Raw genomic sequence first — 26,407 nt, 5'->3', positions numbered from 1 at the left:
TGATCATTTTCTACCTAGAACTAACCCTGTACATGAAACTCTCGATTTTTCTATTTAAAATTCCATCATTTTCAATTTTTTCAAAAATCTTATTTGTTTTTCCTTCCTAAAACGAATTATATATCTTCAAGTTTTTCAACTTCTAAAGTACTTTAATCTATTCAACCTTATTTTAATCTAACATGTTCTACCTTGCCTTTCTTGTAGAAAACCTTAGATTTTTCAACCCAAAATTTCATTATTTTATACCTCATTAAAAAATTTATCTTGCCTTGAGATTTAAAGTACATAAAATATTAAGATAGTTAATGAAGGTTAAAAAATTTATCTAAAAATAACTGATTTTTACAAGAAAAAGTCTGGATTTTTGACAAGAGGTTGAAGATGAGGGTGTTTCAAGTCTTTTCCTCTTAGTCTATGCAGAAGACTGAAGTCAAGGGATGCATGTCATCATTTTCAAAACATAGGGGGTATTCCTAATATTTAGCAACACATAGGGGTATGTCTAAATCACCCTTTTTTTTCACTCTTTACGAAGTAACGGAATACTCATCAGGTGGCCTGTAATCCCACGCCCAACCAAATGATTAGTGACTGTAGCAAGAAAACTAGTATTAAATTTTGAAATAGCAACAAAATATATTTAATAAATAATAATAATAATAATCGTTAAAAGTAATGGTTGGATTAGAGTAGACTAAACTCTGTAATCACGAATTTGTTACTTAAAACACCAACCCACGGATTTCACGAGGCCAACTCATAGGAGAACATTTTCATTCCATTCCATGCAATAAGGCTGACCCACTAATAACAAATAAATAAATTATAATTTTTTTCAATCTCAAACGATGTTTGATGCTGTTCCTCAAACATATTATTATATTAGAAGAAAAAGACAAATTCAGTTTTTCATAGAGATCTTGAGTATCTTTCCAACTACACCGTCAAACAAATAAACAGCGTCAAACCACTTTTGAATTTTGCTGCACGGTACAGAAACACAATACACGTGAGAATGAGATGTTATGAAAAAGTTTAGTTTCCTAGGGATCACAATTGTTTTTAGGAATCCGTATAAAATTTGAGCATCTTTTAGTCTCTAATCAATCACATTTCACGTGAAGTCCGTGGAAACACTCTCACATATAAATCTCCATCCCAACCCTCATAAGCCCACGCATCTCTCTCAACACTATAAAGACTCAAGTCTCACGTCAATAGAATTCAAACCACATGTGCATGTAACCCCCCTCCCTCCCTCCCTCCCTCCATATTACAAATCCTAAACGTAATCCATCAACAATTAACCAACCAATCATGAAGAACAACACCACTACACCCCTCTATTCCTCCTTCTTGGCCCTCCGGATGGGTTCCCCCGACGTAGCTACCACGGGCCTCGTTGGAATTCTCATGAACTCCACATATCCCACCACTACACTCCTAGTGCTGGCATCAATTTTGTTATTTTTCATCCAATTTCGATCCAAAAGCATTCAGAAGCGAGAGATCACACCATTGCCTCCTGGCCCCTTACCTTGGCCCATTGTCGGTAACCTTCCCGAATTGCTTAGTAAAAAGCCGGCATTCCGATGGATTGAAAGGCTCATGAAGGAGATGAATACGAATATCGCATGTATCCGTCTAGGCGGTGTGCATGTAATTCCAGTGAATTGTCCCAAGATTGCCAGGGAATTTTTGAAGAAACAAGATGCGATATTTATGTCAAGGCCTATCACAATGGGGACAGAGTACTCGAGTCGTGGGTTCTTATCAATTGCTGTTGCTCCATGTGGTGATCAATGGAAGAAGATGAGAAGGATAGTTGCCTCAGAGGTTCTCAGTCCAGCTAGACTTCGGTGGCTACTTGGTAAAAGAACGGAAGAAGCCGACAACCTCGTTCGATACATTTATAGCCAATGCAAAAGCTTCGAGCTCAATAACACTGTTGGTGGTGGTGCAGTTGTGGATGTGAGGACTGCTTGTCGGCAATATAGTGGGAATGTAATAAGAAAGCTCATGTTCAACAAGAGGTACTTTGGGGAGGGAAGTTCAGATGGAGGACCGGGCGTAGAAGAAGAAGAACATGTCGACGCACTCTTCACCGTACTCTCTTTCCTTTATGCCTTTTGTGTATCAGACTACATGCCTAACTTGAGATTGTTAGATTTGGATGGCCATGAGAGGATCATGAAGGCGGCAACTAGGATCGTTAACAAGTATCACGATGCGATAATTGAGGAAAGAATAAAGCAATGGAGAGGTGGTGAAGATGTGTGCTGTCTCAAGAAAGAGCCAGAGGACCTTCTTGATATACTTATTTCAGTTAAGGATACCCATGGGGAGCCATTGCTATCAATCGAAGAGATCAAAGCACAAACAGCGGTAAGACTCGCATCTTTTTTATTATAATTTTTCAATTTTAATTTTGATTTTGCAGATCATATAAATCAGGCGAAATGGATCCCCTTATGGGAGCACAGGAACATAAAATAACAAGAAGGCTAGCTATTAACCTCAGGTGAAATTAAATTACATTAAATAAAGAAAATAGTTAATTGTGGGTGATAATATAAGTAACACAACTACCTAATCTAATATTGATCTAAGATAATAATTTGATGTATCCTAATTCGCATTGTTATAATACCTCATATCTAACCCTCTAATACTGAGGAGAACACCAAAAGGTATTATGTTATCAGCTTAGACCAACATGATCTACACCATCTGGGGTAAGGTGGGGCCGAAGGTCCATAACAAAGTAGATATATAAGAAGAGTGAGAAGTACTTCTCTAGCCTCAAAATTCCAAGGGATTAATGTACATTCAATATAGATTTGTTTTTATTAGGAGTTTGTAAACTATCTTTATCTCTCAATCTTAGTCACGGGTGGGGTGGGGTGGGGTGGGGTGGGGGCATAGCCAGGATTTTCTTATAGTGGGGGCAAATTATTATTAGTTGTATAGTTGAAGAAGGGAGGTGAGGGTGTGGGGGCAAATGGGGAGGGAGGTGAGGGACTGGGGACAAATGGGATATGTAATTAGTTGAAAATATAGGGGTGTTTCAAAGTTCTGTGGGGGCAATTGCCCCACCAACTCCTTACTAGCTCCGCCCCGGAGGGGGGGTGTTATTAATGGTCTACCTAGTATTGTCCTGCAAGCCTCCTTGGATAGGTTTAAGAAAGTAACTTGTTTGTATTTAATTTCAAGAAACTACTTGTAAAATGTAAAAATTCTTGACTTTTAAAAATGTCAAAGGAAACTACTTTGTATCCAAATCAGATCTACGACAAATTGAAAGTGATAGTTTTCACCTATATTGTAAATACTTTAACCCAATTACTCTTAAGGATTGGCTCAACGGTAAAACTAGTAACAAAGGTTGCCTGTCTAATTTACATATTTTTTAGTTAGTGTTTAAAAGGGTCATGTCAAATTCATCCTTTTTTCCCGTAGTGTACAATTGTTATCAAATCCTAATCCAATGGTTAGAATAAGTAGTAATTTATGTTGTGTAGGTCCATCGTGGGGTGGTCAACCAATCCTAACGTCAATGACAGATGTATTTATATGGAAAAAAGAATTAGGATTTAGAACAGTGTCTTGTGCCTATTAGATTAGTGTTTAAAATATATAGGGCTCCTAAACAAGCCTTTTTCGCCATAAAACGCAGCCCAATATGTTTAGTCTCCAACCACAAAGTGCCATGTAGACACCTAATATTCTTATAAGAACATGACACGTTTTGGTTCACTGCTCTTGGGAAAAAAAAAACCTCATGATTAGACTCCAATTTTGAAAACTTGCAATTCAATTGGAACAAGTCAAATAAAATATATTAATTCTATAAATAATAAAAATAAATAAATTTCAATATTTTAGATAAATAAAAATATTTACTTTTGCTCCAGAAAATATTTTATATAATCATATTAGTAGATCAAGTCTCTGACTCAACTAAGTGTGTATTTTGAACCTAACTCAGTTGAATTGACTCGATTATTTTTCAAGTTGCTCAGGGAGTTAGAGATCAAGTAAATTCAGAAGAATCGTGATCTTAGTATGCGGTTGGATATGTGAATGATGTGGCAAGGGCACATAACCATAGATCATTTTCATCAGGATACACAAGAAAAAAGATGTGCGATTATGTGCCCTTGCCACATCATTCCGTACCCAACTGTGTACTAAGACCACACGCGATCATCATTATTCAATTCAAAATCCAGTCAAGTAAACTTAGCCGAATTTTCACTGACTCAATGATTTTTAAAATTATAATATAATCAACTAAATATAGCATGTCAAAAGTCTGGTACATGTGATTGGTTGAAAGCATTATTAAAATGAAACACGAGAAAGAAATAAATCAAAACAAAAACAAAAACATAAAGAACACAAGGATTTACATGATTTGGCAAATTGTTTACGCCCATGGAGGAGAGAGAGATCAATAATGATTACAAGTTCTCAAACCTCTAGAATTCTTTTAGCTGCTAGAAAACTCACAGAGCAATCAAAAGATCCCTTTTACTTTTGAATTAGCATCTTGAAGTCTAAACCCAACGTAGGAATATTAGATATTTCACACAACAGTCATAAATGTATTTCTCCTTGTTTGTCAGACATAATGTATTTTCATATTTATTCTCAATATGTATAGAAAAATGAAACCACCATTTTCTTCAATTTTACATTAATTTTTGTACTCTATATAAGACTATTTAACACATTATACAACACATACACATTAACTCTGAGGGCTGTTCCACTACATGAAAAAAAGGGGTAAGTTCAACGTCAAAGTGTCCTTTACCATGATGCATGCCTACAAGTGGGATTTAACAATGCTCCAATCTCATTTTTCCCCCCTACAATTGATATAACATGAAATTCAAGATACTAATTGGCTTTAATAACAATGCTAATTAACTAAATTATATTATACATTATGTATGCAACCATTGAAAGGTAAGAGTATACTAGTGTGATATTTTTAATGTTGCAGGACTTGATCTATGCATCTGTAGATAATCCTTCAAATGCAGTCGAATGGGCAATGGCAGAAATGATCAACCAACCCAAAATTCTACAAAGAGCAGTAGATGAAATAGACAAAGCGGTTGGAAAGGACAGACTTGTTCAAGAATCCGATTTTTCACAGCTTGATTATGTCAAGGCGTGTGCCAGGGAAGCATTTCGGCTCCACCCCATTGCACCCTTTAACCTTCCACATGTTTCTAACTCTGACACCACTGTTGCTGGCTACTTCATCCCAAAGGGTAGCCACGTGTTACTAAGTCGTATTGGACTCGGTCGAAACCCCAAAGTTTGGGATGAGCCACTCAAATTCAAGCCTGAGCGCCACTTAAACAATGGCTCCGCTGAAGACGTAGTCGTCGAGCTGAATGAGCCAGAGCTCCGTTTCATCTCATTTAGTACAGGACGTCGTGGGTGCATGGGGGTTCCACTTGGGTCTGCCATGACTGTAATGCTATTGGCTAGGCTTCTTCAAGCGTTTAGTTGGAGTGTGCCACCTGGCGAGTTGAGCATCGACCTCTCTGAGTCAACTCATGATCTCTTCTTAGCTAAATCGCTGCATGCGCATGCTAAGCCACGTTTGCAGGCACACGTGTACCCAATGCATTAAAACATCCCTTTTTATGGAAATAAAAGTTGAGTCGTGCTGGGGTGACACAGGATTTACTGTGATTCTCACAATTCTGACGTGGACATGCATGCATAATCGTAATCCTACATGGTTTTTACTCGTATCGCGAGGAAACACATTTGTGATTATGTGCACATCCCATGTCAGACTTATGAGAATCGCAGTAAATTCTTTTTCTCATTTCAACATTTTCCATAAAAGTTTCATTTTATCTCAATGAAGAGAATTATATTTTATGAGTAATGCTGGGGTGACAAAGGGATTTACTGTGATTCTCACATTTCTGACGTGGAGGTGGCCACATAACCGTAGATGTTTTTTACTCATATCTCGATGAAAGACATTTATCACTATCACATAAATGCAGTGAAAAACAAAATCCCCCAAAGGATTTTCCATATTTTGTCTTTCTTATTCTTATGGTAATAATGTGAGCATTGGCTTTGTAATAATGCTTTAAAGGATAATTTTATGTAATTTATTGCACTCTCTTGTATTACATTGTTCTTTTAATTGTAATTGGCTCCCATTCAAAAGTTGCTTATTATTATTAGAGTGCTGATAATCTGATTAAAGCATTTGTATCCTGAGGAGAGGAGAGCATATCTACGGTTTCCGATCCTGCCACGTGCCTAAGTCAGATTACCATGACTCTTATTATTATTAGTCTTTCACTCATTATTGTTTGATGTTTATGTATCCTCCTTTCTCCTTTCTACGTGGGAAAATTGATCATTTTTTTTTTAAAAGGCAAATTGATTATTTTACTTATAGAACATTGTGCATTAAAGGAGAATCAGAAAGTACACTCGTTGATAAGTGAATCGTGATAATCTAACTACCCCATGTGGCATACTCAATCGACTACCTGGCGTGACAAATTCGAGAATTGTAAATCTGTGCTCCTTGGGATACCCGGTTTCCTTGAGATACACTTTTTTTAAGTGGAAGTACAGCTGTGTATCTTGACATGTGTAGATGTACAGTTCCCAAACTTGTCACATCAGGATAGTCAATTGAGTTTTCCACATGAGGTAGTCAGATTATCACGATTCTTGATAAATTCATTGCACTACTTTTCAAAACTCTTAATTAAGTGCACAACTTACATATAAATTTAACAAATTAAAAAATAAAACACCTGATTCTTTGCTCTAGAGTTGAGGGTTTTTTTTTTTTGTTTTTTTTTCCCTTCACGAGGAACACCCTTTCTAGAATGATTGGTGTTTTTTCTCCAGATTTAATTTGAAAATTATTTTTCTAACAAATGAATGATGAAAATAAGGTTTATAATTTACCAATCAAGCTATTTTATTGAAATGGAGCGGAGGATCCATACCCTAGAACTTTGAATATTTCAAAAATTGAATTAAGTGGTTGGATTGGTAGGTGGAGACATTTCTGTGTCCGCGTTAACTAATAGAGATTGGAAGGAAGAAAAAAACTCAAATTCCAAAAACCAATTTTCTCTGACTGGGCTTAAAGCTCAGTAATGTGGAAAATTAAGATACTATTAAGTCAAAAAGGAGGATCTGTTTTTAATCATCTAACAGAGTCTTACCCCGAAAATTTTTCTTCCTCCATTCAATTCATCTATTTATAGTCAAATGTCTTTTATTTATTTTTTCTTTTTTGCACATCTCTTTTACATTTTTCATTTTAATGCTTTTATTTTATCTATTATTTTTTCTTTTCATCCTACATACATGTTCATTCTTCCCCAACTTTGAAGGTATGTTTTTAGTTGGTGTTTGTTTTTGAGACATTTTAGGAAGAATGCGGTCAGAAAGCACTGTAGTTCACTATTTCTTGGTTTTTTTTTTTTTTTTAACAAGGTCTGAATTTCAAAAATATAAAAATAAAAAGCTTGTTGTTGGGAATTGATCAGATTGTTTTCATGCAATAAGGTTGGCATTATAAATAGAGGATTTCTCATATGAGATATCAAATATAAAAAAATTCAATGTACTTGTGATAGCCATTAAACTGATTCAGTGATCATTTGAGTTGTCCATGTGAGTTTTTTTTTTTTTTTTTTTTTTTTTTTTTTTTTCACTCATAAAAGAGTAAAAACAGGCACACCTACAAACACAAACATAAAACCACCCACTTATACCCACAAAAAAAAAAAAAAAAAAAAAAAAAAAAAAGCTAATTTACATACAATTGCACCTCCCATATCACTACTCAGATGAAAAGATCACCCATTAGAACAACATAATGACTCTTTGAAAAAAAAAAAAAAAACAAACAAACAATATCTCAAACTGGATCGTTTCGGGCTTGATCTGACCCACAATACCCTTCATCACCACCACCACTCTCACGCTCACAAACCACAGAAGCAAAGTAGCCCTCGTCAGGCGGCCGTCCCTCGCTTTCCCCAGTTGCCTGTGGCAATAAATGGGAGCTAGAACTGGCTTGCTGCTCAGATACCAAGCTTGTAAGCCCATTCTGCTTCAGATATGTTTCTAATGGAAGATTCGCCACCTGAAGAAGGCTCATCATGCTCATACGTGCCGAACCTGCTTGCAGTTCATCTTCACGTTCAGGATGACAATTCAAGTCTATGTGACCCTTGTTGCTGATGTCAGAGGCCTTCTCAGTTATGATTTTGCTATGGCTGCCAGACTCCAATATATTTCCTCGCCTGCCTTCATTGTCTTCAGTATCTAAAGGCAATAAGGTGCACCTTGAGGCACTATCTACTTCAACTTCATCCTTGGAACCACCCCAGGTATGGTGCTTCCTCTGGGCGATCTCTGCCTCCTTCTCTGACTGGCGTTTCTTCTTGCGCATCATGAGTGTTTTGAAGCGGCGCTTCACAGTCATGCACACATTGCATGTGCATGTGGGTTTGTGCTTGGGGCCTTTCCCGCTGGGGGGCTGGATGCATACAATGCATGTGCAGCCAGGGCGATGCCGGGGGTGCTTAGTGGTGGTTGCAACAGAGGTGCCTGACTCACTCCTGTTGTCTCCGAGAACTGCAGCATTAGCCAGCGCATCTAGGCCAGTAGGTTCATGTTGGATTGCCTTATTGCTTGCTGCAATTCTCCTTTTTCTGAAATCTGTAAAACAAATTTTGAATTAATTATTGCAAAATTTTACCTGAAAAAATAATACATGATATAAAGATAGCTGAAAGCATGAAAATGCACTGAGGACTTATCCATCTACCAGAAATGGAAGCTTGGGAGGTGCTGATTTTATCCTCAGCTTTTACTGCGGTGACTCAAAACTATTGAAGATCCTAGGCTGATATAGAATACTGGGTGCCCTGCTCTCTCTTTTTTTATTCTCTATTATTTTTTCCCTTTTCCTTTAAATTAGAGCACCAATAACCTAAATTTCCATCCCATAAAATCTTTTAACCATTTGTTAGTTCTCTCCATTAAAAACCCCATTTGAACTCCCTTTTACCTTTTGTGTCTGAGAAGGGGTGATAGAAAACTTTCGGTCTACAATAAACTTTATACCCCTGCATACATCATGCTGTAACGGCTTTGATCCTAAGCATGAATCTCTTTGTTATTGTCACTACCAACTTAGCCCAAGAAAGAATATGAATAACTAGAATAAAATAGAAAGAAGAAGTAGGATCTCCATCCATTGTTTGGTCCGCTCCTGTTCCTTCAAAGGTGTCTTTTTTTCTATGGCTTGCCTCTTTGGAAAGAATCCTCACCTTGGATAATTTGATCTATCGATGGTGGATTACTCCAAATTTTTGCTTTCTATGTTCTAGGGATGGGGAGTCTATTAACCACATACTTATTCATTGTCCTTTTTCCCGAGGTATTTGGATGTTTTTCTTATCCCGTTTCCAGGTGGATTGGGTACTTCCTTTATCTGTTTTGGCGCTTCCGGAGGGTTGGAGTTTAAATATCTTCGATTCTAGAAAAAGGCTTCTCTGGACTATCATACCGTTCGCAATTGCTTGGGGTCTATGGAGAGAACGAAACAACAGGGTATTTCATAGCAAGGAGAGCTTGTCTCACACTGTGATCTTGGAAATCTTGGGTTTGCTCTTTCTTTGGTCAAAGTTGAATAAAAACTTTGAGGGAGTGTGTTTCCAAGACTTTGTTTTTAATTGGGATAACATTAGTGACTCGTGGCCCCACGCAGGACATGTATTTTTTGCTTTCTTTCTCTTTTTCTTGTTGTTTTGCTCATATTGTTGTTTGGGGGCTACCTCAGCCTCCCTTTCGCCTCTTCATTTATATAATTTATATTTATCAAAAAAAAAAAATTAAATCTATTTTTAGATGTTCAAAGTGCAGTCCAAAATTAATGCCATAGCTCTGAGGGGGTGCCATATGTACATAAAGAAGTGTATCACAAATGATTTGGCAGAAAATATTCCTAAAAATCACATCCACATGAATGTTGCTATTCCTGAGTTCTAAGGCATCTTCATTTAGATGCTCCACTCATACATCCAAGAACATTACAGCAGGCACACTTGCATCATCAAGAATCTATAATGAGTCTTAACTCCATCTACATAAATTTTCATTTCATGCATGTTTTACTTGGAACATGCGTACATGCATTTTATCATGACAACTTCAATAAATCCATGCACAGATGCCATATATATACAAGCTCAAATGCACCAAAATCAACACCAATATGCATACATGTATAAATGTATGGTAGAATAAATGCATGCATGGTCATATTAGTAGGTATTGCATGTATGCATAAGGTCATCCAATACCATGCCTAGTTTCTGTTAGGAATGCGTAAGGGTTGTCACATAATTAATGTGGTTGTCAACTAATAATTACTAGTCTCTGGGATCATATTTATCCCTTCCATCTCATGCAGAAATAGAGCGAATAACATGTTTAAACATTGGACAACCCAACAACTAAAATGATGAAAAACCATGCACATCCATGGGGGATTGATGGACACACTTACAGGTTCAACCAAGGGTAGTAGCAACAAGACAGCTCATAATTTATCTTCAAGAACCAACCCAACTAAGAAACTAAAATTACTAATTTTCTAAACAATAAGTTTCTGCAGTGGTGCTTTGTGTTCAATGGAAACATAAAATTCCACAGTACCTATATTTAGCCTGAGAAGATTTTCCTGTTCCATTGGGCTCAACTCATCCGCTACAGAACATGCACACCTGCAAGCAAGTCATAAATGATAAAAATAAAGATACATACATCAGGTACTTCTCCCCATAGAAAGCCGTCACATGGAAAAACCTGTCACTGACCTTTTTGGGTCCCAAGTATTGTCCATGCATGTCCATTTTGGAGGCAGAAGAACATCTACAGGCAACCTTCGCCATTTGGAGCAACTATCACACTGAGCCCATTGATCTTGTCCCCTGGAAGAGCAAGTCAGTAAATTCAGTATTAAATGGCTATCCTACTGCATCTCTGGGAAATAAAATGTGCATTTAGTAGGAATTTCCAAGCAAGCGGATAAGAAAATGAAATTGCATCATTCGATGGATGTCGCCAACGAGATCTTCAAATCCATAAGCAACCTTCTGACCATTGATGGAATTATATTTGATGGTCACACGACAATAATTTACAGCAAAAAGGATCCCAATAGATTTGCCTATCTTTCTGATATACTAACTATAAATTATGGAAAACCTTACCCAGATGGTTTGGTTGTGAAGATCGTCCTTTTCCCGAAAACTGGGGGTTCCTGTATGATAGAAATAACATGCATCTGTTAGAGAGGTCAGTCACCTAGTTTAGCTGAAACCAACAAGGGTTGCATGAGAAGCTCCTAGACCAGTCCATGAAAGTTTCAGTAAATAGCAATAATGGGTACTTTTCAGTAACTTGCAAGTTAGAGTTTCAAGAGAAAAAAAAGTTCCAACTCCCAACTTCAATCTTGATGTTTATTATGCAAGTGAGCAAATATGCACTGGAACTTATCCAGAAAATAACTCTATTTTCTGTCGCTAAACAGAAAATTAGTAAATTGTGAACAAGAAAAGTTCCACTTAAATGTTTACTATAGAGATTTCAGAATGTTATTAATTAAGATTAAAAGTTATCTAAACTCCTAGGAAACCCCAGCAAAAGGAAATCAAATTAACAAAACAACTGGATCAGGCTCCTTGCACCACAAGGAATCAGAAATCTTCCACTGCTAATCTTCCAGGATCATATATGATTGTTCTGACAAACACGTTATTTCCCAGTAACATTCAATGTAGTCGCAGATTGACACCATTTTTCTCTACACCTTATAATAACCAGCTTAATGAGATTGAAGACTCATTTAGTGCAACAAATTCAGGGAGGATATGCTGTTCTGCTTCTCAATCTTCAACTGGAAGAAATTGGAAGCTTGTGAAAAAAATACTCTATAAATAAATAAGCTCTATATATCTATATCTTACAGATAAATTTTGGTCATATGGCCCTCATTTTAGTTTCATACTTTGATCTCAGTTGTTAATCAAGGTTACTTTTAATAGTTATCTAATGCAAGTACAGTGTATTAGTGCCGGATACTAGAACAGATACAAGGATATATTCCCCAAAAGAAGGAATGGAAATATAAAGCATATAAGGTGCTTTCCCGATAAAAATTAAAAGTGAAACAAATAAAATATACTGTTTGATAATACTTGGGATATTACTTACTTCATATTCTTCAAATGCATGATCATCTATCATGACTATGCTAGGTTTAATACTTGGAGGTGGGCGCAGTAACTCCTGCGCCTCTTCCCATGTAAGCTTCAACTCCAGAGCATCTTCGCTATCTATGAGTAACCTCTTGCTTTTGGAACCAATGTTACGGCTCCTTTTCTTTTCTGGAACCAGCAATGGCTGCATCAAGCTCTCATTTGGCCTTCCTCCATGCTTCTCAGTTTTACGCCAGCCTACATCCCCATCAACTGAATGCAAATGTTCTGACAGAGCATTTAGGTGAGGATCTGTACTTCCCTTGAGAGACTGAAGAAGGCCAGAGTAAGGTAGGTTCTCAATAACACCCGAAAAGAATGTTTCGTTTGCAAGTGAACCATTAGCAATGGCAGATATGTGGGTCTCCTGTTTAATTAATAATCAGATAATTGTCAGTGTGCTAACAAAACTCTAATATGGTTCCTGTGTGTGGACACCTATGTTGAAAGTAGTGAAAGTACCTGCAGAGTCGCAGAGTTTGATGCCTTTCGAAATCCCATAACAAGTTTTCCTTCAGGATCTAATCGGCTGAACGTCACTGCAACAACAATGATTCAAAACAAAGACCTAAGGATTAATTAATGCACACAGCATGCCACCACTTACACGTAAAATTGTGTGATACAGTGAAAATCAGTAAGTTGGCAAATTATCTGGAATGAATGAAGAACTTGAACATATGCATCAATGTAACTAAAGATTAATTCAGAGTCTAAGATCTACAGACCATAAACCACAACAATCCATGCTATATTTACTACGTTGGAGCTAGTAAAAGAGGGATATAAAACACCTGTATCACCAGCTTGCAATTGCATGGACTGTATGCAAGGTGTTACACCCTCTAACACATACATCCTGCTGTTGTTATTAGGCCAAAATCTGAACTGAAATACCCAGTCTTTCCCTTTCACATCTCGAATCCTTAAAGGAAGGCCTTCTGGTTGAGAGATAGGAGGAAAATATGCCTGCACATGGTTTTGTGTTCAACAGATACATAACAAGCAAAACCAACAATGGAAAACTCTCAACAAGGAAAGAACTCCAAGTATGGAGTACATGTGCAGAACAGTAATACAGTACTTTTCCAACTAACCTCTGCACAGGCCTTTGGAAGAACTAAACGACCAATTCGACCAGCATCACTGGCACTCAGAACCTTCTCGAAAAGTGGCACAATTGTGGAATTCGAACTTAAATATAGTCATGGGGATCACATTGTTTGGATAAACAGATAAGCATAAACATATACAACTGTGAAACAATATATGTATAATTCTGCAGCAGATTATTTCAAAATAAAGAAATTGATACAATTGTGGATACTCTCCAGAAATTTGCTGCAGTTCTTGGTCTGTGATCCTTGGCCAATAGCGTGGAAGCAACTGGTTCCGCCCCCGTCCCTCAACAGGTGGTCTTGCAACACGTATCTGTGGCAGCATTTCTTTTGATGCCTCTGGACCGGTGCCAAGACCCATCCTTGGTGGCTTGGGCAAAAGATGGCGGGACCTTTGTCCTTGTATAAAGGAAAGTGGTATTTTGCTCTGTTCCCTTCCTTCCATAACTGCAGCTGCACCAGTAATGGGCAGTGCAAGATTTGCTGTTCCCGAGGGGGCGCCCAAGCTGATACTCAAGCATGTCTGGGCTAGTGATTCGTACATATCTTTAGCCCCTACGGTTTCTTTGTTATTATGATGTCTGGCAAGTTGAGATGGTCCAATGGATACTCGATTGAAGTTTGAAAAGCTTGTGCTTCCGCCTTCTTTCGTTGGAAGTATGACTTGCTCTCTTTTGATTTGCCCAAGAGAGCCATTTATGTCATCTTTCTGAGATTGAAGCAAGCTTTTCCGCTCATTACCCTCAATATTGCCCAATTGCATAAACTTTCCCATATCAACACCATCTCCTACCATTTTATTGTCCACAGAAATAGATTGCATTTCTCCAACATTATCTGTTTCTGTTGCAGCAAATTCATCTGGCTTTTCATCACTTGGGATCTGCATAAATTCCAAGAAGTTCAGAAATATCAGAGGGTTGAGAGATGGAGTTCTTTTCATCAGCACTTCAAGAGCATTGCCCATTAAATATCCAATATATGCAGAAAAGGAAACCAAATAAATGGTTAACAGTACCCTAACAAGTACTAAAATCTGGTAGCAAAAAACTTAACAAATATTAAGATAAAATTTCATTAGAAAAAATTCAACCACTCTATTGCTTCTTGATCATATAAACTCCATGTCCACTAATGTATCTGTCGTGTCCTGCACCCCCACCCCAATGATCCTTTTCTCCACTCCTTATTATCCATTAATTTGTAAGATCCCATGCATTATTGTGAAACACAATTACATGTACCTGAACACTAGCTACCACAAACAAGGATATATGGTATCTTAAGTTCTTAATGATGACTCAACCAAAATAACCAGAAATACAAAGATTGGACATAAATTCAGGAAAATGGCAGAGACATTTAGAGAATTGATATTGATAAGTAACATGACTAATTGAAAAAGTGGAATTACGCAGCTTAAGACAAGAGGGCAAAGGTCGATACATCCACTAAAAGTGGCATTGCATCTTCTCTTCGTCAATACAGAACCAACAAAGAATGTTTCAAGGCACATAACCCAAAGCTTTATGAAGGTTAACGAAAAGGCATGATTTCGCAACGGTTTATGTAAGCATCTTACCGTGGAAAGTTCAGAACTCTTCACACAGCTAATACACTCTACACCCCCATTATCAAGTAACTCAAGCAAAGACTTTGAAGCAATACAGCCACAATGGAGATGCTGCCATTAAAAAACTCGATTAGATATATAGCACATAACAACTTAAAAGACAAAAGAAGGAAGAAAGAAAAACTAAAACTATTACACTACCAGTTTACCTTGCCACAAGAACTGCACTCCCTCCAACCAGATTCTTTTAAGTGGAACGTGTCACAGAAAACTAATTGCTCATAAGTAGACCTGTAATCAATGCCATATCAAGAGGCGTACCAAAATGAAGAAAAAAATTATTGAAATCGTAATACATTGAGGTAATAGATCTTTTTTCAAAACTTTTAAGTAATTTGTAGATGATTATATTTATAAAAAAATTGTCCTTTCCTCCTTTGATCACATAAATAAACAGAATTCCTTGCAGCTAGAAAATGTAGTTGTATGATGCTATCAAGTGACAACAGGCTTTGTGGCTTTGGGAGCACGAGTGGCTATTGAAAAATTTGAACAGTAGGAGCAGCTAAAAATTTTATACATATAATTTCACACAGTATTAAAAGTTCAATCTTAATGAATTATGACAACTAGTAACTAAAACTTTTAATGATAACTAGATTTCAATCACAACATAAGAGATGTTAATGGTGGATTATTATTTTTGTATAGGTAAAGATAAATTCATTTCATAATAACAGAGGTTGATGGGACCGACCGAAAGAAAGGAGTACAAACCTATCAAAAGGCGGTCAAGCTGCCAAAGAAAAGAAACAAGATTACCCCATATCTACATTACACACCCTCTCCCATCTAACAAGGAAATCTTCGAAGAATATACCCCTAAATTCCTTAAACCTTTTACACCATCTACTAGGACTGCTAATGGTGGATTATACAGTCCTAGTAGTAGCAATAGCTGGTGGTATGAGATTCTCAAAGCAGGACTGAGAATAGAAGATTCCTGCATGTCAGTCCAGTTAGCATGCTTAAGAGTTATAGACAACACCAACAATCTATTAATGTAAAACTATATAATCTCTCTGTTATGGAGCTTAAATTAGATCAGAGGGTATCATCGAGAAATCGAAATTTGACAATAAACCTATGATCATGTGTTACGGCTAAAAGGATTTTCTAAGATTCGGATGTGAGAAATTAACAATTTGATTAACTATGTTACACAGCTCTCATGTAAAAGAGCAAGAGGAAAAGCCAAAAGAACATTCATGGACATGATGAAATAAGATATGAAGTCAACTTAGTCGTTTAGTTGATCCCAAATCTTTGAGATAAGGCTTGTTGTGGTGGTGGTGGTAGCTCCCACAACTTAAAACAAGATAGTTAGGATACATGCCCACCTTAGTATTTCCACAAGACCTTTAGAGTTCAAATAATTCTAATTCTATCCATGCTACATAGTTTGAACTTTTTTCAATTTCTCAAGTTAAATAAACTCTTAGTTGCTCCACCAAAAGAACAATGCTTTTTTCTCTTCTTTATTTCTACATATGCCTTCTAGATCATAGACAATAGGGATGCTTCTCAAAGATAACGGGATATTTTAGGCTTTGCAACAGCTAGCTTTCTCCAGCTATATCTTATTCTCTAGAAGCTAATACTGAGAGACTTGACTTTGCAATTAGGGTGCTACTTTGGTGAGGTGCTAAAGTCTCTGTATGGTAATACCACTGACCTGTGATCAAAATCTCGCCTCACATTTACACCTCTCCAAAAGCAAAATGATTAGCAATCAAGGCACCTTAGGATCATGATTGCAACCGACCTTTCCATCAACTGATCTCTTGTCTATAATAAACTATTGTCTCCCCCACAAACAATATAACTCCTTTTCACCCATCCAACTACCACACCTACTACTCTTTCATGGTTTACTACAGTTGATAGGATTGATGTGATTAGAGCTCAACCATAAGGCAAGTTAGGATGTTGCCTAAGACCCCCAAAAAAAAAAAAAAAAAATTTCCTTTTAAGAATCCAATACAATGAACGTTAAAAGGGGAAATAAAATTCTTCATAACCACCCCCCCCCCCCCGATAGTTTACCAAAAAAATACAATTAGAACTCAATTTGAAAATTCCCATAAAATAGGAACTCCTAATAAGTTTTCATGCATTGGAAGTTTTTAAAGAAAAACAAAAGGTATTTAGACAAACCTCCAAGTTTTGGTGAGTATTAGAGACACCACCCTATATTTTAAAGTTAATGGAATGCCTACCTTGACCTCAGTCTTCTTAATATGCTAATGAAAAAAAGATCTAAATACCCTAGTCTTCAGTCTTTGGCCAAAATCCCCAAATTTTCTTCCCAAAATCAGTCATCTTCAAGCTCTTAAATCTTTACTATATATATTTTTTAATCAAATCAACCTTATCTTTAATTCATCATTTTCAAGCAAGTAATAACCGCTTATAAAAACACCTGGATTTTTTTTTTACTGAAGACCCTTAGATTATTTAATCCAAAATTTAATTATTTATTACTTTTCCAAAAATCCTAAATTATTTTATACCCAAAACCTATCATTTTCAATCTATTCAACCTTTTTTTGGCCCAATGTTTTCTACGTTGTCTTAACCCATTGTACAAAACCCTAGATTTTTCTATCCAAAATTTTATCCTTTTATACTTTAACAAAAAATACTATCATGACTAGAGGTTTGAAGGTTGAGGTAGATGATTGGTTTTGAGAAGAAAAATCAAGGGAGTTTGGCTAGAGGTTGAAGACAAAGGTATTAAGTGGATTAGTCATATTATCTATTGAAAATGCAATATTAGCAAAACTTAAATACAAAAACGTAATTCATACATTTGCATCTCAAAAATGAGAAGAATAGATTTCAAGTAAATTTTCTTTACTATATAAAGAATTAATTAATATTATTAATGTTAATATATTACATAACATATCAAAAAGGCCTTATTTAAATTTCCCCTCTTGGGCCTCTACTTGTATTAAGGCAGCCATGTGATCGTGGCCCGCCAAAACTGAATTATATCACAAAACCAATGTACCACATGGTTAAAATTGAATAGTTCTCCCACATAATAGGCAAATAACTCCTTGACATGCTTGCCTATCAAAAAAACAGAATTGCCCAAAGAAGACGTCATCAATTTGCTTAAGGACAAAAAGTAAATAAAACTGGCCTACAAAACCTACTCAGGAAATTCTTTGTTTATTTATATAGACATTTATATAGACAATGTCTTGAGGTTATGTTCCTACCATGACCATTAAAATACCAAGTACCCTTCTAAAACTCAGAACTTTGCAAACTCATATACATATGATGCTTGTTGCCCAAGTTCCAACCATGTCATCTATTAATAATTTGTGCATAAATTGGTCTTAAGATCATTTAATTTTATTTATTTTTTTTACCTATAGATGCAATGGATTGTAAATTCCTTTCCATGAGGTCTCAAATTTAAAAAAACAAAACCAGTAAATTTAAAAATAGCCACAATCAAATCACTCAAATACACATTATGTTCGAAAAAAGTTGAAACTATTAAGAATTATTATCGACATTATATCTTGTGTCATCTATTATTAGTATAATACTATCCTTGCGTGCTAATACATTGCATGCAGCATGTGATTCAGTGCAAGACACATCATATTGGCACACGATTACAGGGCATAGATGGCATGATTTTTTTCACTTATAATTTGAAGGTGCCGGCATACTAAGTTGATGAGTGTCAATACCTCAACTGGGGGTCAACACCCAGCTTCACCAACTGATTACTAACATCTAACCCACTTGATTATCAAAAAAAAAAAAAAGGAAGAAAAAGAATGGGCATGTAAGGATAGCACTCCTTTTTTTCTACGAATATAGCCTTGATGCTATTACAATTATTATTATTTGATAAGTTACATTAATATTATTCAAAATAAAGTAAATATAACGAAATGAAATGAAATGAAACCCGCTACATAACAAGTACCAACTCCACCTCTAACAAACACAACCTTGAGATCCGAATAAAACGTCAAAACGCATAACAAAGAATAGTTGAAACAAAACAGTCTCATAAATAGAAATAAGAAATATAAGTCCAAAAACCAACTTTTAGTTGGAGCATAAATAAGCCATATAGAATTATAGATTCGAAAAATAAACAGCAAAATCTCATAAATCCATCCAAATAAGGAAAATAAAAACGACATAGTTAACACCCCCCCCCCCCCCTTCCTTCAACCCACCCACACACACAAAAAAAGCCCAAATATGTCCGTACAACATGATCAAACGTGATATTTGATAAAAAAAAATTGAATTTCAAAGAACGAGATTTACCCGCACTTATCACATAGATTCGCGAATCCACCAGATCGCAAGTCCCACCCTTTCTTCCATTCGATTGACGATGTCGCCCCGCATGAAACATTCATGCAAATCTTCGACGCCATCCACCGAATCAATCTCACTAAAATCAGAAAAAAAAAAAATCCCCACCACCCCCAAAAAAATTAAGACTCGGTAATCCTCTCTTCTTCTTTTTTCTTCAAACAAAGACCAATAAAAGAATCAAACAACCAAATCTATAAATCTATTTGATAGATTGAAATAAGAAATATAACTCACCTCTTATCAATCTCTAAAACCCTAGCTGCGTTTCTCTCTTCGATCGAAAACCCTACAAAGACAAAACATGGTCACTTTCCCTTTCTTCTTCTCGTACTTCGTGTTCTTCAAATTTTCTATCTTAGACCAAGACTTTGACCGGATAATTCGTCAGATCCAATATGTTGTCAGTTTCCGGGATCGAAAAACGTTAACGGCGATTGAGTTGAAAGAAGAAAGCGTGTGCATGCAGAGACCAAATAGTTTCATAAACATGCATGCACGACACTTGAAGACACAGCAATCTCTCTCTCTCTCTCTCTCTCTCTCTCTCTCTCTATACCTCCATCACCTATTTTTCTCCCTGTTTTTTCTCTCCATTAAAATTTTATTACGGCGTGGGGACAGCACGGTAAGCTGCGCCACTAGGCGTTTCTTAGTTCACACCTACAACTTACAGAATCTATCTACCGAAATTTACCAAAATATCCCTGTCGCTTTCACACTTGTGGTGGTCCGATAGAAACAGAAGACCAATAACCAACCTTATTGGTCTGTTATGTTTACTTAGTTCTCTACAGACAAGACGAGATGAGATGAGATGGTCTTTTAAGTCTTTTCGAATTCCACTCATAGGTGTCAATTATCTCATGTTTCAACAACGAAGGCTTCTTTGGTAGGTCGATTGGGCAGAGTGCTTCAATCACCGTTCATTCCAAGTATGACTCACTACCTACCTAATGATGACATCATTGTTACGTAGTTTGTTTCCGTCGGCTACGGTCGACTTTTATTCTACTAGTCGCAAACTACCTAATCCTTGTATTTTACGAAAATATCCTCCTTCTTTAAACAAAATGGCAGAAAAGTACTGTACACTGTAAAGTGTAAAGTATAAAGTATAAATACCCACCCTCCATGAATTACTAAACGTGTTCGTCTTAGACTACATGTAGTCAACGTGACATAAAGTACACCAACTATGTACGTTTGCTCTAACGGTATCTCAATCTTGTAAGGTTCAGGGATGAGAGTAGATTAATGAAAATGCTTAATCAAAAGCTTCAAGTGCCACATAAACATGTCGTCCATTTAGATGGATTCATGTATGTTGGATTTCCCACTTGTATGATAATATTGCTAGATTTTGTTAGATCTCAAGGCAAGTGTTCCTTGTATATTGTAAAAGTATCATGACATGCGTTGATTATTTATTTACATTGTTCAATCTTCATCGTTATCATCCAACAATCCACTTAATAGGGTGGTTCATCGTCTAGAAATCCCCTAACAGTTAAGTCAATTTTTAGAATATAAAAAAAATTCTTTTAGGACAAATGCAAGTAGAACATCACATATATTTATTCCATCGTGCTAGTCTTTTTAATCCATGACCCCCCATCAAGGGAGTAGTGAGCCTTCAAGTAAAAAGCTGATGAGTTACTATTTAATTTAAGCTACATCATCGTGTGCTTCGTGTAACTATCCGTTATCTTACATATAACATTTATTATTTTTTTTCCTTAAATTATTGTACCATATATTCTCTCCGATTGCTTGCCACGTGTGTGGTCTTGATATAACAGGGAATTTTTTTATCCTTGTACATGTTTAACATCATTTGGTAAGGATGTATTTTTCATCATTTTAATCATGCACTTCTTGACACTCATAGTATATACTTAATAATCTTCACCTTTGTCTTTTCATATTGAGTATATCTACCTATAAATAAAGTTCAAGGTCTAATGATGGGATCTTCGCATGAATCACGTCCCAACTATAGTGGTTTCACTCCATTTATCTAACACGCTCTCATCCCCTACGTCTTTTCTATTTTTTCTCTCAATGCAATGAGATCAGACACCAATCAACTTGGTTATGACATAAGCCAAAGCCACCTCACCCACCTTAAACCTATTGTCCACGTCACTAGATCCTTCTCTCTCCACAAGTTTCTTGGTCATTTGAGGGGATTTTTGCCCCCACATACAAATTAAAGGGATGTCGTGTTGTCATTGTTTACATAGTGAGAAATACGACATTTCAAAAGCTAAAGTCACAAATGGTTCATCACTCATCACCATTCAGTGGCCATTCCGAGTTTGGAAATATGTCAACAGTTAGTTTGGCACATCAAAGTACACACTAATGATTTTCATTATTGTTTCCTGTATTCAATATAGACGAGTCCTTAAATTGGTAATTTCGATCAAACTACGGTTTAATTTATGAAATAACAAACCAGTCTCCAAACATTCAGGATCAACATTAATGTGTATTTTGCCATTTCAAAATTTAATCATTATTTATTTATATTCTAGATTTTGCAATTTCTAAAGCATATAAGGTTATGTACGTCTACACAGTATTCTAGGAAGTCAGTTTAGCATTTTTCTTTTAAAAGAAATCTGGACATATCACCTTTAAGCTCACGATTGAATGGGGTTCCAAAATATGGTTTTGTGGTTTCAAAAAGGGTAAATTACACTTTTGATCCCCTTTAGTTTGACATAATTTCATGTTAACTCCTAACATTTTGATAATTGCACTTACCTCCCTTATAGTAATTGTGGAGGATATTTTTTGAAAAAGTAACACGTGACAATCTCGAGGCAACTTAACCGAATGTTTGAATTACAAGATAACTTAGCCAAATGACTAAAACAAGAGAAAAGGAAGAAAGATCGGTCTCAGCCTTCAATGAACTCCAAGAATATGTAATTGAAGTTCGGGAGTTACAAATCCCTTAAAATAAGGAGTATAATTGTATTCGCGGAAATCAAAGCAAGTCCCTAAAAGAATGTAACCGTTCAAATGAAAATCAAAAAGAAATCTGGAAGATGTAAGGGAGGATATCTCTATAAATACATAGGTGCAAGGCACTGAAAGGTATGCAATTTTCTCGGAAAATACCCTATACTATTTTCTATAATAAAAATCTTGACTTGAGTCTCAGAGTAGTGTTTTTGTAAGCACATTTAGGAGCACAAGAAAGTTAGAATTATTTTATCGCCCAGAATGACAGAAATTTACATTTACGATATGCTAGTAAAAAGCAAATGGGCAAAAGATCACTTAAGGGACCTCAAGGGAACGTCTGTACGATTGAGGGAATATCGAATGAAATTAAACCCAAAAAAGTACACTTTCAGATTATCATCTGGGAAATTCCTCAAGTATATGGTTACGAAAAGAGGAATCGAGGCCGATCTCGATCAAATACGCTATTTGATCGAGATACCGAGTCCAAAGGACCTCAAACAGGTGCAAACCCTAACTGGGAGGATAACAACCCTGAACAGATTCATCTCAAGAGTTTTAAATAGATACCGGCCACTATTCAATTTACTGAATAAAAGAAGAGGGTTCGAATGGAATGAGGAATGCGAGACAACCTTCCAAAACCTGAAGAAATACTTGGGGCAACCGCCAATACTCAATACTCCAAAGGAATGAAAGGAATTAAAGATTTACTTGGGAGTCACAACGCTATCTCTAAATTCGATTTTTTATTTCATCAGCAAAATACTCGGCCCAAAAGCTCAGACCATATTTCTAGTCTCACCAAATTCGAGTAATAATCGATCACCCTCTAAGGGACATGCTACATTATCAGATAAATCCAAGAAAATGGTGAAATGGGCAGTAACACTCAAAGAGCATAATTTACAATTCGAATGACGAACAACATTGAAAGGACAAATGTTAGCAGACTTTCTTGTTGACTTTCCAATTGACGACCCCGACTGGGAGGAAGAAGAAGACGTGGAAATAATGGAATTCAACGCATGGGGCACCCAAACGGGATGGAGAATATTTGTAGATGAATCGTCAAACTGTAGTGGGCCAAGAGTCAGAATAGTATTAGTAACCCCAAGCAATGATAGGCTAGAGAAAGCATTGAAGCTTGGGTACGATGCTTCAAATAATAAGACAGAATATGAAGCATTCACAAATGAGCTCAAAATGGCAAAGGAGTTGAAGATTGATAAGCTTCTGGTGTTTACCAACTCACAACTAGTTGTGGATCAGTATAGTGGGGAATACCAGACTAAAGATGAACGGATGGCGAGATACTTGGCAATATTAAAAAATGAGCTCGACAAATTTTGGGAGATAAAAATAAGTAGAATCCCGATGGACGAAAATAGACACGCCAACTCACTGACATTCGTCGCTTCAATGCTCGGAGATTCAGACTTACGAATGATACTTGTGGAATATTAGCAGAAGGCAAGCATCAACCATCAATTAGAGGAGTACATACAGATCAACTGAACACTATATTGGATGGGTGACTACGTCAAATATCTTTAGTAAAAAACTCTCACCGAAAATAAAAAGAAGGCTTAGAATCTCCTCTACAAAGTCAAAAGATATATACTAGTCAATGGAGAGCTATATAGAATGTTGTTCAGGGGACCACCTCTAAAATGTCTACAGTCAGAAAAGTTTAAGTTGGAAATGGCAAAGATACACAAAAGAATATGCGAGAATCATTCGGAAGGTCGATCGATGGAAAACAAAGCAGTGACTTAAGGATATTATTAGTCGATGATGCAAGAGGACTACAAGAGGTATGTAAGATCATGTGACAAATGCCAAAAGTATGCTTAGTTGAATCTCCGACCTTCAAGAGAGCTCCATCCAATGACAACTCCCTCATCGTTCATGATCTTGGGGATGGATATTGTTAGTCATCTACCTCAAGGGACAAAGGGTAAGGTATTTATATTGGGGGTAACGAATTATTTCACGAAGTGAATAAAAGTTATATTACTGACTCTCGTAAATGGGGAAGAAGTTATCAAGTTTATGTAAGAGTACATCATAACGCATTTTGGGATCCCATATGCAGTAATATCAGATAACGACACCCCAATTCAAAAGAAATCGAGTTCTCTCATACTGTAAAATATACGAAATACACTTACTCCAACGTCGCTGAGGTAGCTACAAGGGAACGGCCAAGCAGAAGCCTCCAACAAAACAATAATATATAACTTGAATAAAAAACAGACTGGCCATAAGGAAGGATGGGGAAAAGAATTGCACAACGTGTTGTGAGCATATCGAACGACGCCTAAAAGGACCACGAGATTAATGCCATTTGCATTAGCATACAAAACAGAGGTAGTAATCCCTACTGAGGTGCAAATCCCCACAACAAAAGCATAGATTGTCGAGACAAGCATGAACGAAGAGTTGATAACACGAAACCTCGATTGATTAGATCAAACTTGAGAACAAGTGAAGGAAAGGCTTGGTCAGTACCAACAGCAGTTAAAGAGATCATATAACCAGAAAGTACAAAAGAAGGCGTTTAAGATCGGAGATATGGTGTTACAAAAGGTGTTCTCCAATACACGAGAGTTAAACAATGGAAAACTCGAAACAAACTTGGAAGGACTATATATCGTACATTGAGTAAGAGAAGTCGAAGTCTATTACTTAAAAATTAGAATGGGAGTTGTAATCATAGCATTGTGGAATGCTTTAATCTTAAGAAGTACTATCAATAAATATTTTTTTCTTAATTCTCATTAAATATACCGATATTACTATGAGCTGATTTAGCGAAAGCCTTGGCCCATTATGGGAGTCAAGCCTTGTGCTCAAATAAGGGTCCTGGTAATTGGTACTTTGTTGAGGAATACTAGCTACCACCGAGCTAAGGAGAGCGTGAAGACAAAAACGAAATTAAAAACAAAGAGTTAGAGAAGAAGAAAAAAGAGTAAAAAGTAAAAAAAAAGAAATAATGAGAGGAAAGAGGGTATTTATAGACCTCAAAAGCCTCAAGATACATAACAAATAAAAGGCTATGATACACTCAAAAAATGAGGTAATAATGAGCGAGGAGACGTATTAATGGGCACGGAAAATGATGAAAATAGTATGAACATGTATGCACCATTGACCATTGGTGAGGAGACAATGTGTGTACAACGCATAAATGCACCGCAATACAAAGCAGTCGGCAGCGCGTCTTACGAAAAAGTTATTCAGAGCCCCTTAGAAGTTTGTACAGTCGGACTTTAAATTTAATGCCATAAGTGGGAAGCTACCAACAAATTGTCCAACAGAAAATTGGCTACGTGTTTAACATGAATTAGGTTATCTCGAGGTCTCAGATCAAGATCCAAAACCTCAAGAGAGGGTATTGTGGAGGATATTTTCGAAAAAGTAACACATGGCAATCTCGAGGCAACTTAGTCGAACGTTTGAATTACAAGACAACTTAGCCAAGCAACCGAAACAGCAGAAAAGGAAGAAAGATTGGTCTCGACCTTCAATTGAGCTCCGAGGGTATGTAATTGAAGTTCTGGAGTTACAAATCCCTTAAAATAAGGGGTATAACTGTATTCGCAAAAATTAAGGAAATCCCTAAAAGAATGTAACCATTCAAATGAAAATCAATGAGAAAATCTGGAAAGATTTAAGGAAGGAAACATCTATAAATACATAGGTACAAGGTACTGAAAGGTATGCAATTTTCTCTAAAAATAACCTACAATATTTTCTATACTAAAAATCCTGACTTGAGCATTAGAGTAGTGTTGTTGCAGGCATACCTACGAGCACAGGAAAATTAGAATTCCTTTATCAATGAGAATCACGAGGTAGTGTAAGTTTTGACATCTACAATTATCTAAGGGGTTCATTTACCCCCTTCCATCTACTTGCCGTCAACCAAGCATTTAAAAAATGATTTTTATTTTTAT

At 36.4% G+C, this 26,407-nt stretch overlaps 3 protein-coding genes across 4 annotated transcripts; 2 read left to right on the top strand and 1 right to left on the bottom strand.

Moving 5' to 3' along the window:
- The first annotated feature begins 1,254 nt into the window (after positions 1 to 1,254).
- CYP79A2 (phenylalanine N-monooxygenase-like protein) lies at positions 1,255 to 6,232 on the top strand. The gene is made up of 2 exons (XM_086444676.1): positions 1,255 to 2,388; positions 5,015 to 6,232. Exons 1-2 carry the CDS (start codon positions 1,321 to 1,323, stop codon positions 5,654 to 5,656), a joined length of 1,710 nt encoding a protein of 569 aa, XP_086300802.1. The 5' UTR covers positions 1,255 to 1,320; the 3' UTR covers positions 5,657 to 6,232.
- Positions 6,233 to 7,915: 1,683 nt separating this feature from the next.
- Positions 7,916 to 20,250, bottom strand: LOC147399363 (B3 domain-containing protein Os07g0679700-like). Of its 2 annotated transcripts, none has more exons than XM_086444675.1 (13): positions 19,704 to 20,250; positions 19,416 to 19,545; positions 15,254 to 15,335; positions 15,054 to 15,155; positions 13,681 to 14,354; positions 13,451 to 13,547; positions 13,148 to 13,322; positions 12,816 to 12,892; positions 12,310 to 12,720; positions 11,307 to 11,356; positions 10,911 to 11,024; positions 10,750 to 10,817; positions 7,916 to 8,745 (listed from the first exon to the last, which is right to left on the bottom strand). In XM_086444675.1, exons 2-13 carry the CDS (start codon positions 19,526 to 19,528, stop codon positions 7,940 to 7,942), a joined length of 2,769 nt encoding a protein of 922 aa, XP_086300801.1. In that variant the 5' UTR covers positions 19,529 to 19,545; positions 19,704 to 20,250; the 3' UTR covers positions 7,916 to 7,939. The 2 variants fall into 2 exon arrangements, with proteins under 2 accessions (XP_086300801.1, XP_086300800.1); XM_086444674.1 differs by having other exon boundaries at positions 19,416 to 19,553; positions 19,705 to 20,250.
- Positions 20,251 to 23,387: 3,137 nt separating this feature from the next.
- Positions 23,388 to 23,912, top strand: LOC147399362 (uncharacterized). Its single transcript, XM_086446525.1, has one exon. The coding sequence runs from the start codon at positions 23,388 to 23,390 to the stop codon at positions 23,910 to 23,912; it is 525 nt and encodes a 174-aa protein (XP_086302651.1).
- Positions 23,913 to 26,407: the final 2,495 nt, after the last annotated feature.

This window comes from Akebia trifoliata, chromosome 6 (assembly GCF_017979445.1).
Source record: "Akebia trifoliata isolate Shusen 1 chromosome 6, ASM1797944v1, whole genome shotgun sequence".
NCBI classification, from domain to species: Eukaryota; Viridiplantae; Streptophyta; class Magnoliopsida; order Ranunculales; family Lardizabalaceae; genus Akebia; species Akebia trifoliata.
Note: the sequence above shows the minus strand (reverse complement) of the source record. Positions and strands in the feature narration are given on the sequence as shown.

Coding starts and splice junctions, on each gene's coding strand:
- LOC147399363 (XM_086444675.1), bottom strand. CDS start 19,528: ATGGCGTCGAAGATTTGCATGAATGTTTCATGCGGGGCGACATCGTCA. Junction 14,355..15,053: donor AGAGTTCTGAACTTTCCACG/GTAAGATGCTTA, acceptor GAATTTATGCAG/ATCCCAAGTGATGAAAAGCC. Junction 11,357..12,309: donor ATGCATTTGAAGAATATGAA/GTAAGTAATATC, acceptor TCTATCATACAG/GAACCCCCAGTTTTCGGGAA.
- CYP79A2 (XM_086444676.1), top strand. CDS start 1,321: ATGAAGAACAACACCACTACACCCCTCTATTCCTCCTTCTTGGCCCTC. Junction 2,389..5,014: donor AGATCAAAGCACAAACAGCG/GTAAGACTCGCA, acceptor TTAATGTTGCAG/GACTTGATCTATGCATCTGT.
- LOC147399362 (XM_086446525.1), top strand. CDS start 23,388: ATGTTAGCAGACTTTCTTGTTGACTTTCCAATTGACGACCCCGACTGG.